Source organism: Rousettus aegyptiacus, unplaced genomic scaffold (genome assembly GCF_014176215.1).
Source record: "Rousettus aegyptiacus isolate mRouAeg1 unplaced genomic scaffold, mRouAeg1.p scaffold_m13_p_3, whole genome shotgun sequence".
Lineage (NCBI taxonomy): Eukaryota > Metazoa > Chordata > Mammalia > Chiroptera > Pteropodidae > Rousettus > Rousettus aegyptiacus.
The window spans coordinates 121,541,917-121,560,886 of NW_023416306.1; the positions used below are offsets into that span (position 1 = coordinate 121,541,917).

Consider the following 18,970-nt stretch of genomic DNA (forward strand, 5'->3'; position numbering starts at 1 on the left):
TATAGTCTAGTTATACTTTTTGGCGCTAAAAATTTCACTTTTATGAAATAATAATTTAAAAAACTGTGCTTGGTTGCGGAAGGAAGCTGTTTTTACTTGAAAAATTAAAACATTGGTACTTTATTTTGGGTTCCTAACTTTGTTTTGATGCTACTGGACTGAGAAATCCAGGCATCTCTGAACCACTGTCTTAAAGGAGAGCTAGGACTTAGAGGGATAGAGAGTTCAGAGGTGGAAAGAGGTGAGAACAAAGACATAGAGAGGGGAACGTGCAGGGCATTTTCTGAAGAGTGTACAGGAAGCTTGTAACCCTGAGGGGTTGGCAGCCATCTTTGGATCATGACTAGAGAGCCTACGTGAGAACAGAGGAGGTGGAGCAGAGAAACGGTGAAAGGAAAACTGGGCCCAGGTCCCAGCACTTACACCACGAATGAAGGCTCCCCTAAAGTCTATTCTAGCCCTGGACTCTGCAGTTACTGTTTACATTTCTGTTTCTGTTTAAGCCAGTTTGGATCTGGTTTCCTTTCACTTGCAGCTAAGAACCACTGATGCACAGGGCTAAAATGATCCTCGGAACCAGGGAGAAGAAAGTGGGCATTTGCCGTCATCTAGCACTCTGAAACGCAGCTGCTAAAGGACAAAAGGAGGGGAGTCTGAGAGGCTTTCAAAGTGACCAGCCATGAAGAGGTGGCATTGGGATGGAAGGGGAGCGCTGGCTCTGAGCCCCACTTGGATAAACACTACTGCCTTCTCCTCAGGGATAAGGAAGGCCACCACCTACTCCCCAGGGAAATGATGCAAACAGTCACTTAGTTGGTAGCCGGAACCATGAAAGAGTTGGGGAAAGGTAGAGAAAGAGTTGCCTGAGCGGATTCCAAGGGTAAAAAGAGGAGGGGGGAGTTAAAAATGGGGGAGGGATATGTTGTGAAAAAAAGAAAGAATGAATGAAAATTGCAGAAGGAAAAAAAGAATGTGGATAGAAACCTATAAAATAGGAGGATAGCAAAATCTGGTTGCTAAGAGTGGGCTCCAGGACCAAATACCAGTTCCAAAACCTATGTGTCGTCTATTGTCTTAATTCACTTCTCTAAGCATTTCTTTACTCTCCTTAAATGAGCCTGAAAGTGCCACCTTTAGATGACTGTGACGCTTCAAAAATATAATACAGGGAAGCCCCTAGCAGAGTGTCTGGTAGGAGTAGACACTCTCACTTGTATTTCATGAGAATAAGATGGAAAAATGAGGAGATGAGAGGAAGAAAGTAAAACACTGTTTCACTCTGATCCTGACCATCCTCAGTAGCAAGCAGCGAGTATTCACTCTTTATGGAAGAAGCACTAAGGGAAATTAAAAGGATCACACTAGAAGAAATGGTTTTTGAGAAATGCCAATAACGTTTACTTAATTTCCTCTCTGTCGTCCTATTCCCTGACACTGCCACTTAGTGTGTTGAACTGGGCTGACAATAGTGGAGAATCTTCGACATACAAGGGGGCGGAGATCACTTAACAGAACAAAATATTAAAACAAATCAAAATATTGTCGGGGCTTGATTTCAGTTGGCGAAGTGTGGCACTACGCCAAATCTGGGCTACCTGGGCCGGGCAGGGTAATTCAAACTAGAGGGACCCACCATCCAGAGGCCGGATGAGCTGGAGGTGGCAATCGCAGACGTTTTTGTTCTACCTTTAAATCCTCATCTCAGGAGACCGTCAAGCAATTGAGCTGGGATTGGGCGGGGGCGAGGGAAGGAGGTTGCAAATCAGAGAAACAAAGAGAGACCGGGCTGAAAGCCCCCGGGACCAGGAAGGAGAGATGGGATTCTGATTCGGCAGTGCACCTGGTACCCGCTACTAATAAACAACAGGACTGTCTCCCATTTATAAAGCACTTTGTTGACAGTAATGTGATCTCTCTATAAGGCACTCTATTAACGGTAGCAATAACTAATAGTCCTTCGTCGGCAATATCTCCTCCAATCTTCTCAACATCTGCTACGTGCGTCTGATCATCACCACTTTTATAAGGAAACTGTGGCTCCGAGGCGTAAAGTACTTTGGTCATAACTCAGGAGAGTCCAGACTTGACCCCAGACCTTCAGATTCCAGCGGAACAGTGGCCGAGACTTGGCCAGTCGCCCAGCCGCACAGCCACGGAAGGACGACCTCAGGGGAGGTCCAGGAGCGCAGGGGGCTGCACCTCCACGAAGAGGCGGGCTCAGTGGGCAGGTAGCGCCCAGAACCTCCGGCAGGCCACTCGCTGCTCCACCCGCCAGGGAGCCCGCGAAAGCACTGGCAGCCAGGCACTCGGCGGTCGCGCTAGCCTGTCTGTCCGCCCCGCGCGCAGCCCGCCCGCCGTCAGTCAGCAGCCGGTCCCGCCGCCACGCTGCACGACCGCAGTGCGCCCTCCGCCCTCGCGGGGACGGGGGGCCCCGCTATCATCATGCTCGCCATCTACACGGCTCTGGCGGGGCTGCTGCTCCTGCCGCTTGTGGCGAATCTCTGCTGCCCCTACTTCTTCCAGGACACCAGCTACTTCCTGCAGTTGGCAGACTTGAAGCGGCGGCTGAGCAGCTACGAGCGTCGGCGGCCTGTGCACACCATCCTGCGGGTCTTTCTGGAGAAAGCGCGCCAGACGCCGCACAAGCCTTTCCTGCTTTTCCGCGACGAGTCGTACACCTACGCTCAGGCGGACCAACGCAGCAATCAAGTGGCGCGAACGCTTCGGAACCGCCTCGGCCTGCGCCAAGGAGAATGCGTGGCGGTCTTCATGGGCAATGAACCGGCCTACGTGTGGCTGTGGCTGGGGCTGGCCAAGCTGGGCTGCGCCATGTCGTGCCTCAACTACAACATCCGCGCTAAGTCCCTGTTGCACTGCTTCCAGTGCTGCGAGGCGAAGGTGCTACTGGTCTCACCAGGTGAGCCTGGGGACCGCTAAACCCTGACATTAGACTCCTCCACGCCTTGACGAACCAGTCACAGAGTAGCATAGGGGGTTGAAGGTGTAGATTAGGATCGGGTCTGGAGGTGTAGAAGGAGGGGATGGCAACCCTTCCTCAAAATGCTAATTAATAATCATTAGAACCACTTGTGGAAGTTGACTGTGCCGGGCACTATTAAGCACTAAACATACAGTGTTGCTTTAAATCCTCACAACAGGTAGGATTTACTATTAGACTTGATAGATGAGACCACCAAGGCCAGAGAAGTGAAGCCTAATATCCCAGGTCACAGAACTGGGAAGAGGGGGCGGCGGGGGGGAGGAGAAGGAGAGTTGCCCGGGCTATTTATTGCCAGAGTCCAACCTCTTAGCCAAGACTGACAATGTCTGTGTTTAAATGCAGAGGGTCTTGACTGTAGATCCATCAAAACCGTTCTCACCTCTCCTGCTGGATTGGCTGTGTGATCTGACCCTTGGTTTCCTCTTCTGTAAAGAGGTGGTCTTCAAGGCTGCTTCCAGCTCTCAAGTGCTGTTAGCCTCCCTGTATTCTCCATACAGAGAGAAAGTAACCCTACTTAGTCCCCAAGGAAAAGACGGTGGAGATCTGCTGCAGTGCCCTGGTGAGCCCCCACTGCATCTATAGCAATAGTGACCTTTGTCTCTGTTGTTACCTCCTGCCACATTTCAACAAGACGGGAAATGGTAACTTCATGCCACAATGGTGACCATCAGGCATCAGGCCAGGAGGAAACCAAGAACCCGGTACCCACAGGGCTGCTGGGTTTTCCTTCCAAGAAAGCTTGTCTCTGCACTTAAATAAGGGCAGTTGCTTCTCTGTCAATAAGAGGAGGCCTAGCCAGGTGCAGGCTGAAAGACATGGAGGAAGAGGGAATCAGAAAGCCTTACCTCCGGAATGCCTTTCTGTACCAAGCCCTATGCTGGATGCTTTTATTACCCTGAGAGATAGCATATCATTTCCCCATGACCCCTGTTATACAGTTGATGAAACCAAGGCTTGAAATTCCAACCTATGTCCTCTACATGGCTGTAAAGTATTAAATCTAGAAGGAATCAAGCATCCATCTGCTCTCCCACTTTATTTCATAGCTGAGGAAGCTGAGGCAAGCAAAACAATTTGCCTAGTATAACAGAAACATGAAATGTCTGATCACTTGTGAGAAGCCAGGAAGGAAACTTACACACCTGTTTCATGTGGCATAAAATAAATAATTCAAAATATGAAGACTTTGCATAAAAGTTTAAAAACAAGGACAGTTTTAAAGGCTGCCAAGTTATTTGAAGAGGATAACCCTTTCAAGAAAACTCCCCAAAATTTCTAACTAGAAATTGCCTGCAAACAGAGACAACATCATTACTTAGTAACTAAAAGATTCTCTTAAATCTATGACTTTACCAGTTGATTCAGAGGGAAGTTATTTGCATAATCATCTTTGTACCACTTCAGGAGGGGTGAAATACTGCATGGTAGTCAGAAACCCCTGAACGACAGGAATGTGTCTTGCGAAATGCATCCGTAAGCGATTTTGTCATTGGTGTAAACATCACAGAGTGTACTTAGACAAACATTAATAGTATGGCCTACCACAAACACCTAGGCTATATGATATACCATGCGGTTTACCGTTGACTGTCGTTACACAGTGCACGTGACTGTATCCCAGATACCCTGTGAGGAAGTTCAAGGACTTGGAGTATTGTTGGCATAGAAGTTTGAGTTTAAATGACTATAACAGAGTTGATTCTGTAATCACATCGGAAATACAACCTGGTATCTTCTCCACCCAGGCAACAGTCCTCTGCCATTAACATTATGTTTAGGTTAGTGTATGTGGAGGATGTAATTAAATTCCGATATTCAGATCAAATTTGAACCAGACTTTTCAGTGGACCTGTGGCATGACCTTTGAGAAAGACCACACATTTTCAAACCATTCACTTTTTCCAAATCACTGTGCTCCATGCAGACTTACACTCTGAACAGAAACAGTTACTGCAAATGAGGTAACACAGGATCCAAAGCTGCATGCTTAGTAAATGTGCCCAGGTGTAAATGAGCTGAATTGACTGGTTCTTAGAATTCTTTAAATTTGGAAGGAATCTTAGAGATATTCTAATCCTCTAATCCTCCAACTTTGAGGAGTGTATTATACTTCAATGAAAACTTTAGAAAATAAACTTTTATGAGTGTATGAATCACCTGGGAAGCTTATTTTGAAAAAAAAAAAAAACTGATTCTTGAACCCCATTCCCAAAAAACATTGTTTCAGTGGGACTATAGTGGGACCCAGGGATGTATATTTGTATAACAAGACCCACCCCACCCGCTAATGATTTTGAAGCAAATGGTCTGAGGACTAGACTTTGAGAAACAATCTAGTTTCCACTTAGAGCTAAATAAACAAAGATCCAGAACAGTAATATCACTTGCCTATGGTCACACATGGTCAGTTATTAACAGAGAGCTGAGGACAGAACCCAGATTTTTTTCTTACTTCCAGGGCACTTTTTATTCTATTAGACCGTCTGAACATGGTACATAAAGGTGAGAAGTTTTAGAACTATTGGAGTAGTGACAATTTAATAGGGTTTGATTCTGGGCTTTGAATTCAGACTCAGGGCTGGGGAGCTAATAAGAATACTTGAGTTCCAACTGTGTCAAATTCTGGAGTGTGTGTAAAGGACCAGGACGGTGGTATTAATCATGAGGACTGAGCCATTTGTCATAAATTTAGGGGACTGTAAAACTTAACAGGGCTCAATTCGCTATCAGGAATTTCAGTTCCAAATTATTTCTTCAGAATTTGCTATACTTACCAAAAGTCAAAGATTCACAAACACTTCCCTGAACCTAGCAGAAGCATTTGTCTCTCAGAGAATATGATCTTCTCTCTGGTACATTTCAGGATCCTTCTCTGTGACCGGGTATGGTATAAATAATCACGTGGAAAAATTGCCTTCACTTATTTGAACCCATATTAGTTTTGTTGATAGAAATCAATTTGTTGGTCTGATCGTTTTCAAGCAACTTCCCAAATATGAGGAAAGCATGTTTAGTTTCATACAACATAGGATATTTTGTAAACATATCCATAGAAGCCCCCAAAATAGTAAATTTGCTGTTTCCATTTATGTTAGCATTAAGGTCATCACTAACCTAGCTCTTCTACTGTCAAGATCACTGTCAAGGTCTATACTACCTGACTCATCATAGCCATGCAAGGCTTCCGTGGTGAGGCACTACTCTTGTACAAGGCTTTAGTAATAGTTAAAGATGCTTTCTATTGCAAGACTGAGATCCAGAGAGGTTATAAAATGTTCCTGATTACCTTTGGCCTGGTTTTACAAGGTTGTAAGGAACAAAATTGGGCCCCCTTAAAGCAATGTGATGAAGCAATGCTTCCAAATAATTTTCAAAAGTATTGCATTATTAAAAGGTCTGAAACAAGAGAACTTCATTATAAAACTAGTGTTAGGACCAAGGAGAAGTCTTGTCATACAGACTTTTAAGGTTAGATTGAGGAAAGCAGATGCAACAACAATTTAATTTCAAACCAAATCATTTAGAGAGTCCCCACAAGGTACAAGCTGGTTGCCATGGTGGGATGGGGAGTTAAGAAGATGAATTAGTTCAAGGATCTTACAATCCAGTGAAAGAACTAAGCCGCATATGCAAATGATTGTGACACCCAGGAGAATGTGATAAGTATGCTGGGGAAACTACAGTGCTATTGCAAAGAAAGAGCAGAGGGAGAAGGCTTTTGGGGGGCACTTGGGCAAGTGCAGTTGGGGAGGGAGCATTCCAGGCAAGAGGAGCCCAGAGGCAGTCTTCATCAGCGCCTCACAGTGAGATTCTTCATTAAAGAGTTTTACTGTGTAAGGTCAACAGCAGGCTGGACCTAATAGTAATTTTTAAAGCTGGTACTGAAGAGACTCCACTGTTGAGAAAAATAAGGACTCAGAGAATCCAAGGAATGGCCAACAGTAGCAGCCTCACTTCCATGGAAGGAGATAATTTCCCAGTTCAAATGTTAGTCGAGGATCAGGGAACAGAGATAATCTTATCTTCACTCCTCTGATCTCTCTTGACTGCCCAAGGAATAACTTAGGTGAGTTGCTTCAATGACCTTTGTCTCAAAGGTTTGAAATTCTCCCACATGTCTTTGAATAATGCCCTAGTAATATGTAGCAAAAAGTAGTCAATAAATGTTTGTCGTATTAATGAGATCCACCATTTTGGTTGGTTGTAACAGGCTTTCTACTCTAGAACTTAGGGACTACTGGGCTGGGCATAAAGGCATAAAAAATAACAGCAAAAGTCAACTTTATCCTGATTTGAGAAAATCCATTTAGACCCAGTGTCGCTGAGGCCCAGCTTCACCCTACCCCAGACTTGTTTACCTCTGACAGTGGGCTATAGGAGAGAGGTACCCTTGCTGGGTCTCATTGCCAGAGATAAAACTGATGATGAGTACGAGATGGGCTGGGACCATAGTGGGGAGGGTCTGTGTGTAAGATGGTAGGGGACAGACATCAAATGAGTAGTATATTAATAGGGGAAGATCCCAGCCAGGTAGCCCAAGGTCTTAATGGAGAGGTAGCTTAAAGATATTTTACTATATTTTTCTTCTGGACCTGCTTATAACTAAAGTTTGCAAGAGGGGTTGTTATACATCTCCATTTAGAAACAAACTAGCACTTCACTAGCATATTTGGGAACATTTAACAGTTCATTTTCTTTAGAAATAAGAAGGAAATGAAGAAGTTAAAAAATAAACTCTAATAAATCAGCTGTTAATATTATTGAATCTGGAGCAAGATAGAGTTCAGATTATTCAGCATGATGAGTTAAGTGACCAGTATTTAAAAAGGTCTTCCCCCAAAGCCTCTGAGAAATAAGGAAGTAGGTAGTTGGTTGACAAGTGATGTGGTTGCTTGTGGATATCAAGTGATAATTATGTAAGGCCTGGTATGACCTGATAACCTCATGAAAAGGAATTACACTTAATTCCTGTTTAGAAAATATGAGCACACATCAGCAAGAACTTTAACTGAAAGAAATAAAAACTAATATTAAGAGAATATATAATGACATAAATGTCAGGTGAGTTTGTATTTCCCTGTTAAAGATTTACTTATTCCTGTTAGGACTTAACCTTGATTACACAGCTTTCTGACCTCAGAGTGACTTGTTTTATGAACGGAGGGGGAGATGTACATGCATGCCTCTGTCTGAAAGGTGTTCCAACACATGTCGTGTTGATGTACAGATAAGACGATAGGTTGTTAAATACTATATTTTCAAACTGCTAATGATAGAATTCAAAATCATCATTACAGATGACATCTTTAAAACTATTTTCAGATTGTCTTCAAAAGCTGTTAGAACCAGTTTGTGTTTCAGTTGACTTTCTGAAAAAAGAAAGGTATTTAACCCCGACTTGTTGTTTATCTACCAACTATTTCACAGTCATCCTGAAACTTTAACCAGAATGTATGCCTTTTGACTGTCTTTAATTCAGATCTTACTTTATTGGTAAACATTTCGGGTATCTTTTTAAAAGCTAACTCAATCAGTTACCCATTCAGTGAGGCCGTCTAATAACAAAACAAGCTATTAGACTGAATGCTTTTCCTGTTTGAAAGCTGCGGTTTAGCCAGGAGTACCTAGTCATCTTGGTGATGAAGACTGATTCAGCTCATCACCCATCCTCTCTCCTTGCTCTCTAGGAATGAGCCTGTATATTAAGAAGTTTCTCTTCTTCCCTTCTTAAAAAAAAATTGAGGGGCAGAATATTGTATACTATCCAGATTTTTTTTCTTTTTAACAAGACAGATTTGGGGTAGGGGTGGGCAGGGGAATTCATAATCTCTTGGTTTTCCATCTACTCATTGTGTACTGCTTTCTCTGATGAAACCTCCTGGACAGAGGCAATGGATGTGAGAGTCTGGGTACATTCAGTTCACATCGGTCAAAGTGGTTAGAAGAAAGGGTTTGAGAGGTAGGAGAAGACATCAGAAAAGTCAGCAAGGTAGGCCATGAATGAGCTCAGGACCTCAAGTGCTGCATAAGGAGAGTGGATTCTATCACAAGGATGATCAGACATTGAAGGGTTTTAAACAGGGCGGTAACAGGAGTTGGACGTCAGTGTAGCTGATTGGTTGGAAACGGGGAGAGGTCAGAGGTGAGGAGGTTGGTCAGGAAGCTATTGTGATGTTCTAGGTAAGAAATAAAGAGGACCTGAATCAAGGCTGTGCCAAAGTATGGACTGTTACCATCCAGTTTTTATCACCGATATTTCTGATCATCTTCCCAAAACGAAAGAGTAGAGGATGGCCGGCGGAGGGGGGCGGGAGGAGGGAGGAGGAAGAGGCAGATTTGATGGAGTTGAAAAAAGAACTGAGCAAATAGTACATTAAAGCAGCAGTCCCCAACCTTTTTGTTACCAGGCACCAGTGCTCTGATGCCTGATATTCGGAGGTGGAGCTGAAGTGGTGATGCTAGTTCTGGGGCGCGGCTGCAAATACAGATGAAGCTTCACTCACTTGCAGCTCACCTCCGGCTGTGACGCCCTGTTCCTAACAGGCCATAGACCGGTACCAGGGAGTTATGAACCCCTGGATTAAAGAATGCTAGCCATCTAAAATAAAATAATATGGTATGCCAACTATAATTGAAAAATTAAAAAATATTTTAAAAAATGAAAAAAAAAAAAAAAAAGGAATGATAGCCATTAGAAATTCCAGGAGAAAACTGTTCAAAAAAGGAAAGATGATTATAGTGTGTTACTTGGTTCTGCAGTGAATAATATTTACATAGTCATCATCTCAATCCTGATTGTTGGTTTTCAGCTTCTAGACCCAAACTGGGAAGACAGAATTATGATCTCAGAATAGATATGAGTACCATTTACCCAAACAATATCAAGTGAACATAATAACTGTTGTGAGTGGGCATAGGTAAATGAGGGTGGGGATAAAAATTAATAGGTCAAGAGGTAGAAGGAAAAGTACACTATTTAATGATGAAGAGGTGATTGCCAGCAGAAATAGCTTTAAAAATTTGAAAATAATTGTGCCTAGGCAGCAGGTTTAGTTTTGAGGAGGGATGGGGTGTGGGCCTGTTGATTTGAACTATAAATCCTTTTGTACTACTTGTTATATTTTTACCAGATGCATAACTTCTTTGATTAAAATGTTTTTTTAAAAATTTGAATATGTTCATCCAGATGATATTTGTTGTCTTGATGGCAACATTATACACAAACATCTGAAAAACAAAGCATATAAGATGATTTAGGTCTAATCTCCCCAAGGTAATTCCCTGGGATATTGAGTCATCTTCCTATTTAGAATAAGTATATTCACTTCAGTTATCACAATTCAAGACAAGTAAGCTTGAAGTTCATCTCATCTTTTGGTTTAAGGGCACAGGAATCCAAGGAGCAAACATGAAATGTGGTTTGCGTATTAAATCAATGCCTTTAAAATTTTTTTTACCTTGACCTACAATAAAAAATACATTTGTGTGTGACCTAGTACCCACACACCCACATAACTGAAGCAAAAATTTTAAATATATATATATCTACCTCTTACTATGTGTGACATACTCTAAAATTTTCTCTTTCATTTTATTTGTCTTTAAAAACACTGGTCATTTTAAATGATTTTAATAACCTACTACGATTTTGTGACCCACAGTTTGAAAAACATGCTAATCATTTTTTTCTCAGACCAAAGAATGTGGTTATGAAATTTGGGGCTTATTTCAGCTGAAGTTTCCTAGTGAAAATATTTGTTACTGAGGTGTTTAAAAAAAAAAAGTGTGATATAAAACTTGGCTTCCATCATCTTTGTTAGTTAGCCTGACTCCCTTACTTTCATTTCTCTTCTTCCTTAAAATTTTGTTTTTTTCATCTGGTCCTGTGGGGCATATACTGAGAATAACTAAATTCATTTCTGGAGTTTCTGAGACATATACCAGATGTGATTATAACTATGCACTTATATATCTTGATTTTTACCCATATGTTCATTTGTTTGTACAGATCTCAACTATCCATCTGCTGCTTATGAAACCATTAAAATCCACCCTTCCCTCAGATATTGGAATCTTGTGATATTTTCAAATGTGGCGAATTCCATGTTTAAAAATACAAAAGTATCACTCATCACTTGTCACATCTACACACTTGAACAAAAATTATGCTGAAAACAAAATTACCATGAAGCTTAGTGTGCTCATAGAACTTTAATGGACTAACTTAATTCATTTGGGTTTTTTTTATTATTAAATTAAGAACTACAAGCAGCTGTTGAAGAGGTGCTGCCAAGCCTGAAAAAAGATGATGTGTCTGTCTATTATGTGAGCAGAACTTCCAACACAGATGGAGTCGACTCTTTTCTAGACAAAGTGGATGAAGAGTCAACTGAACCTATCCCAGAGTCGTGGAGATCGGAAGTCACTTTTCTCACTCCTGCCTTATACATATATACTTCTGGAACCACAGGTAAAACTAAAGAGATGATTCTGAAGGAAATGGAGCTATCCTGAAGAACAAGTTAAATGTTGGGTTAGGTTTTGAAATGGTCTCTTTCTTTGACAAAACTTATCAGATAACTAATACTTCAGGGGATCTAGTTCCTCAACTGTGGGAACTGATCTTATTTTGTAGCAGATGTCCCATTTGCATTTCTCCAAGTTATGCATATTTACCCCCTAGTTGCAATGTAGAAGAAATAAAGAGGGTAACCAAAAATTACAAAAATTGTTATGATAATGGATAAAATTTGGCACTGAATAGGTTTTTGGAATTTTTTAATGATTATTCCATTTTGATTTTGTTATATTCAGAGCCCATATGCAATGTATAACCAGTTATAAATGGAACACCACAGAAGACTATAGAACAGCAACAGGTTTATATTTATATGTTTTGACTATATCTTCCCATGCCAGACTGACTCAGAGCTGCTTGCTACTGTGATTGTAGGATGGCTCTCAGCTCAGAGCCTAAAATACTATATTTCATCAAACTAGAATGCCTTTAACTATAAGATGCACCATTATTTTTATGAGCCACTAAGAAAAACACTGCTAATTAACAGTGTTGTTGACATACTGCTACATGTAACAGTCAATAAATATTAAAGGTGGGATGTGCTAGGCACTCTCCTAGGAGCTTTATTGCATTTGTCCATTTACTTCTCCACCTACCCAGCACTCCTAAGATGGGTACTATTCTTATTCCCAAAAGTTATAGACTGCCTTGCTAACAAAATAGCAAGATGACATAGTTAACCAAATACTTCCACTACATACAGATACCACCTTAATATGAGACTTTTATCCTAATTTCTTAATAGAATGGTAAAATTCAATTGTAAATTTTAATTCAGAAAGTAATTAAGATACAAGAAGCCTTTCGTTAGTGACAGGCAGTTCTAGTCTTAATGCTAAGTAGATAGGTATGGAACATCTTTACAGTGCAGGTTTGGGCATGCAAATAGAAAAACTGCTTTAGTAAATAAAAAGAATAAACCCTCCTTAATTTCATTCCATAATTTAGAATCTATATTTACTTGGAAGATAATCGGGTTGGTGTTCATTTTACTTTTCTCCTTATATCTAAATAAAATTTAGCTAAGTTACTCTTGTAAACATTAATCCAAAGAACTCATTTAAGCAATTGGAGAAGAAAATGTTTTTCCTGTTCCTCAAAGGTGGTCATTAGCACAAAATTATATAACACTTACCAAATATTCTTATTTCTTCATTAATACAAAATCTTAAATTGGGAAAGTTTCTGAAAGTACTTCAAAGCAGCAAAGGACATGTATGTCTTTTTAGAATATAATTCAGAGCTTTTACTATCTGGAAGAGACTTTTCCATGCCAAATACAATTGGTTTATTGATACTTTCTTCTGTTTCTACATATTAGTATAGAATGGGGCATCAATATTAACACAATGCCACTGGCCCACTGTCAGAGAAAATGAATTTTGAATTGTGTTTACAATGATGGTAGTTTGCTGGCCACACTGCTTTGCCTTATAACAAATTGCTGTTCTTTAGGCAATACTTGGCTACGGTACCATCAACTGTTGAAGGGTCTGAGTGTACAGAGAACCGCTTTTCTCTTCTCAAAACCAGTTTACTCACTCAAGTCTTAAACTCTAGCCCAAGGTCCTTAATAATAACTTCATGCCTTCCCCAACTAAATTAACCTCCCATGGGAAACAGTCTAAGCAATAATCTTTCGATAAAGTCTTACAAAAAACTTATGTAAATTATAGTTAAGGAAGTACAAATGTATTCAGTCTAGTGTGCTAAAACTACACTGAGATACCAATATTCACCTCTCAGATTGGCAAAAATTCTATCATTTAAGAGCATACCTTGTTAAGACTACAAGGAAGCAGGTACATTTATATATTTCTCATGGGAAGATGAATGGGACAACCCTAATAACTGGCAATGTGTCAATATCTATCAAAATTACAAAGACATATCTTTTGACCCCACAATCTCACTTCAGCAAACTTATCCTACAGATATGGTATCACTCATTGTTTGAACTACCATGTGAGCCAGGTTATTTACTGCAGCATCGTTTAAAATACCAAAATACTGTAAATAAATTATAATATACACACATAAGGGACTTGATGCAACTGAGAGAAAGAGAATAAATGAATGAATAAATAAGAGAAATTTCTATGTACAATGTGAACAGATCTCCAAGATATGTTGTTAAGTTGAGGGAATGGGAATATAATTCTACTTATCTCATTAATTATGAGAGTTAAATGAAATTTTGAGAATATCTTGCAGGTGATAGGCACAGAGCAGAAATTCGGTAGACATTCATTCCTTTCTCTTAAAATTACTATTGTAATAATCATCTGACACAGGGCTTAGCAAACTCCAGCCTGTGGGCCAAATACAGCACACCACCACCACCTGTCTTTGTAAATACTTTATCAAAACACAGCCACATTCATTCTTTTATGTGTTTGGCTGCTATCTGGTACAGTAGCAAAGTTGAATGGTTGCAACAGAGACTGTATGATCCCGCAAAGCCCAAAACACCATCTGGTCCTTTACAGAAAAATTTGCTTACTTATGGTCTAAATGATCATGGTCCTCCCCTATGCAATCCTCTAATCATCTGATGTTGAATCTTCCTAAGCCAGATCTCTCTCCTAGACCATATGTCAGTGAATGACCAATCTTGACTCACTTATGCCTTCTTTCGTATCTTTGCAAAGGTCTCCCAAAAGCCGCAGTAATTAATTATCGTCGCATATGGTATGCACTCGCCTTTGTTACTCTAAGTGGGATTAAGAAAGATGATGTCATATATGTCACTCTACCCTTGTACCACAGTTCTGCATTTCTGATTGGCCTACATGGGTGTATTATGACCGGTAAGCTTTTTCTCTCAAGAAGGCATTGGAGGTCAGTACACATTCACATCTGCTCATAAGAAAAGTCTTACAAAATTTGGCTGCTTTCCTGTGTGCTTGTAAGGTGTTTAATTTTATGTTGATAACAAGGATCTTTGGCTCTCACATCATAATCAGGTAACCAAAATAATTTCTATTTCCTCATGCCTGTTTGCCTAGTAGTTCAATGCTATAATTGTTCAGTATGTCAAGGAGGAAACTTTTAAAAAATATTTGAGATCTTTATCCAGTTTAACATGCTTCATTCTTATATTCCATAAATAATTTTCCTACATCATTTCTATCTTCAGAAATCTACATGTTGATCACCATCGGCATCTGATTAAAACTTCACCTTCAGTTGTCTCTATTCTACTTCATTCTTCCCTACTCTCATGGCTTCTCACCTCTGATCAGAATGCCTAGCTTGTCATGTCCTCTCTTTCCTTCTCAAACTTTACCATTCCAAATAGAGTTGCCATCATTCCTTCTTTCAGTAGGATTGATGCCACTTTTATACATTAAGGCTCAGTCCAACATCCACTTCTTCCAGGAAGCCATCTCCAATGCTCTAAACTAAAAGATATTTTTTTCCCAATGGCATTTTATTATAAATAATCATTTATACACACACACACACACACACACATTATACATATACATATATACATATATACACATTCATGTATATATATGATTGCCCAAGCCTCTACTTCTTTCCTTCATCAGCATATTGCTGAGCTGTAAAACATATAGTCTAGCATCAGCCTCCAAATCAGCAAGAAATGACTGACCTTGATCATATTGCTGGGCCCTTCAGGAACTGGGTTACTCTGAGGCTGCCAAAGGGATAAATCAATGACTTATACACTTGCTTAAGCAGCAAAAATGCATGCTAAAGAAAAAAAAATGGTATTTAAATAATTTTCTCCTCTTTTAAAACAGTGGACTTCTATATATATATAGGAGTAAAAATAAACTGATAACATGAAAAAAAATTGTGAGGTTTTTTATTTCACTTTACTACATTTCATGTCTCTAGTTATGTTGAATGTGATAGATATATTATTTTTACCCATTGTGTTAGTCTTCTCTTGCTACTATAACAAATTACCCCAAACTTAGTGGTTTAAAAGAACACAGATTTATTCTCTTACTGCTTTAAAAGTCAGAAATCGTAAAAATCAAGATGTTAGCAGGGCCACATTCCTTCTGAAAATTCTAGAGAAGAATCTATTTCCTTGCCTTTTCTAGTTTCTAGAGGCTGCCTGCTTTCCTTGGCTCATGGCCCCTTCTTCCATCTTCAAAGCATATCACCCTAATGTTTTGTTTCCATCATCCCTTTTACCCTTGACTTTCTTGCCTTCCTCTTATAAGGACCCTCGTGATTACATTGGGTTTACCCAAATAATCCAGGATAATCTTCTCAGAATTCTTAATTTAATCACATCTGCACAGACCCTTTTGCCATGTCAGGCAGCATATTCGCAGCTTCTAGGGATTAGGATATGGACATCTTTGGGAACCATTATTCTGTCTACTCCCCCTATCAAGAAGAATTCTCTTCCTTGCTCAAGAATCTAGCTCTTTTTGCCTACAAAATCAAGTCTGGTTCCTCCACCTGGCACTTCCAAGCTCTCCATGATTGCACTCCTAGCTGCTTTTCCAGGTTCATTTCCTATGAGCTACTCACCCTTCACTGCCCCAGTCATGGGCTAACTGAGCCCCAACCATCCTCCAACACTTTCTTGACTGCCCTGTGTGTTTTGTTCATGCTTTTGCCTCTGCCTGGAATTCTCTCATCTTTCTCCATATTCATTTCTCAAGAGCTAATTCAAATCCTACCTCTTCCAAAATATGCCTTTATTCTCAGCCTTTGCCCCCACGCAGAATTAATCTACACACAGATATATTCACATCCCCCAAGAGCCTCATTTGAACCTCTTATTTATTTCACATTGACTTTTATTAGGAAGACATTTTTATGTGTCTTCTCCCCCACTAGATTGGAAGTTCCTATATGAACAAAACCAGGTCTTATTTGGGAATTTTTTTTGCATTGAATATTATTGGTACTCGATACTTGTTTGTGAATATAATATTTAAATTTCTACCTTTCAAAAGTGGCAATTATAGGTCCCTCTCATGCCCTACCTCTGAGAGGGGACCACACTCTGTCTGTAGAATATTACCCGTCTTCTAATAAATTTTTCCCCCTCTAAAAAAAAATGGCAATTATAATTGGGGAGATTTTTGGTTTTCGTAATACTTTCTTACTAACACTTTCTATGCCTTCTTGGTAGGTGCTACTCTTGTTTTGCGGAACAAATTTTCAGCTAGCCAGTTTTGGGATGACTGCAGAAAATACAACGTCACCGTTGTTCAGTATATCGGTGAACTGCTTCGGTATTTATGCAACTCACCCCAGGTAACTCTCCCCATGTTTCATTATATTTTTGAAATGGATAAGATTGGAATTCAAGTCACTCTGGGCCATGCTAGGCTTCAGCTGATTTGTATATATCAGTTTTCATTTTAGACTACAATCGTTTGTCACAATATAGTGCTTGGCACCACCATATTGTATAGAAGGGATTTTCTAGATGGCAGTTGCTATTAATATCCTTATTCCATACCTTTGTACCTGTTTTCACATCTTAGTCTCTACCTAGCATATCCTCTGCTTTCCTCTCACCTATTTAAAGCCTACTCGCTTTCAAAGCTCAGCTCAAATGATACCTTATGTATTAAATCTATTTGGGTCACTCCAACAAAAGTCATTACTCCCTACCCTACATCATTTGATTTCTATCCCATTGTAGTCCTTGTCACATTGCAGGTGTTTGTCTTCATGTCTCCCATCCTCCCTAAATTGTAACATTTTTTATGGCAGGGACCGCATCTTATCTTCTGGCCCTCTCTTATACCAAAGGCATGCAGGAAACTTATTTAATGTTACTTAATGAGTAAATTTCCATATGGCTTTGAAGCCATCTGACTAAGTTTGTCACCAAGCTTGGAATAGATTCCCCAAGGGCACACCAAGGGCCTTGAATCCACCCTGTTTTCAGATATCTAATGTCTTGATGGAGTTGTATGAGGAGCAATTTCTGCCAGGTTCTTCAGCTCTCATCAGAGGTATGACAGTCAGCCCGAGGACCAGATCAAAGGTTTTCAACAGTGTCACTGCTGACATTTTGGGCCCATTCATTCTTTGCTGTATGGAATTTACAACACTGCAGGATGTTTAGTAGCATATTTGGGCTCTACCCAGGACATGCCAGTAGTACCCTCACCCCACCACTGGTCGTGATAATCAAAATATTCTCAAACACTGCCAGATGTACCCTTCAGGCAAAGTTAACCCAAGGTGAGAAACACTAGACTAAATAGTGCAATAAATTCACCAGATTCTACTTCCTTTAATCTTTTCATCATCATAAGAAAACAAATTCGAAGGATCACCAAGTTGATAAATTACTGTTTATAAACACCTATGTTCAACTTAATTAACAGCTGCTGTGTGATATAGAAAGAAATATAAAATGGCCTTGCCCCAGTTCTCCGGTTCATCTCTGCCCACATGTCATCTCATCAAAGAGGCCCCTCTTGCTAACTAACACATATCACCCTGCCTCTTACCCTTCATCTCCCAGGTTACTGCTCTTCACAGCCCTGACATAGTACAGTTTTATGTGACTGTTGTCTGTCTCCCTCAATTAAATGATAGCTCCATGCACCTGTGGCTTTGTTGGCTGCAGATCCTCTGCACCAAGATCTGTACCTGGCACACCTAGTCATCAACAAATTTTGCTGAATGAACCTCTAAGTTCTTGCCACTGAAAGATACATAATTAAGTTGAAGGAAGTAACATAGCCCCCCAAAATGTTTGGGCTGAGCATGTGTTATTCTGATTTGGTGGGTAGATTCCTAGGATTTATGAGGGTCATAATTAGCCGTGAGCTGGGTTAGAACCTTTTCCATAGCAATTCTGTCGACATCATTATAGAATTTTTTTCACAGTATTCCATCTGGTCCTCAAGATTGCGTGACTCTCTGTTAAAACCGAGAAATCCATTTGGGGGCCTTCTGTTTGGCTTTTCTTCTCTGCCTTAAAGGCACCTCCTTGCTTGTTAGTAGTCTCTTGAGAGAGGGCATATTATTCTATTAGTTCTAATGAGAGTTGCCTTTGGACTTGAAGAAAAGAAACATGTTTGTGTATAGCTCTTTCAGGCTCACACACACTCACACATGTACACACTTCCACCTCTATCCTTTCTGTTAAGGTTGTCTCAGATGTTGGATAATAAAGACAGTTTGGGGTTTTATATTTTCACAATATGTTATGTTTTGGTGTATAATTCATGGCTAACCTCTAATCTACAAGTAGATTTGGAGTTCCTATTTGCCCTTGCTTCATCCTAGCCCTGAGTTTGGGTTTGTCTGGAAAATACTTATATGAATTGTAAAAAATAATCAAAGTTACCACAAAAACCTTCAATTAAAGATTTTTTAAATGATATGATTTTATGTGTAGAAAACCCTAAAGACAAAAAAAC

At 40.1% G+C, this 18,970-nt stretch overlaps 1 protein-coding gene across 1 annotated transcript in view; it reads left to right on the forward strand.

The window, feature by feature from the left end:
- Positions 1-2,226: 2,226 nt before the first annotated feature.
- Positions 2,227-18,970, forward strand: part of SLC27A2 (solute carrier family 27 member 2) — a 42,542-nt gene continuing 25,798 nt past the window's right edge. The window contains exons 1-4 of the mRNA XM_016128743.2: positions 2,227-2,917; positions 11,262-11,471; positions 14,234-14,392; positions 16,714-16,838. Coding sequence (XP_015984229.2) covers positions 2,443-2,917; positions 11,262-11,471; positions 14,234-14,392; positions 16,714-16,838 — 969 coding nt within the window. The 5' untranslated portion in view covers positions 2,227-2,442. The remainder of the gene's footprint in view (positions 2,918-11,261; positions 11,472-14,233; positions 14,393-16,713; positions 16,839-18,970) is intronic.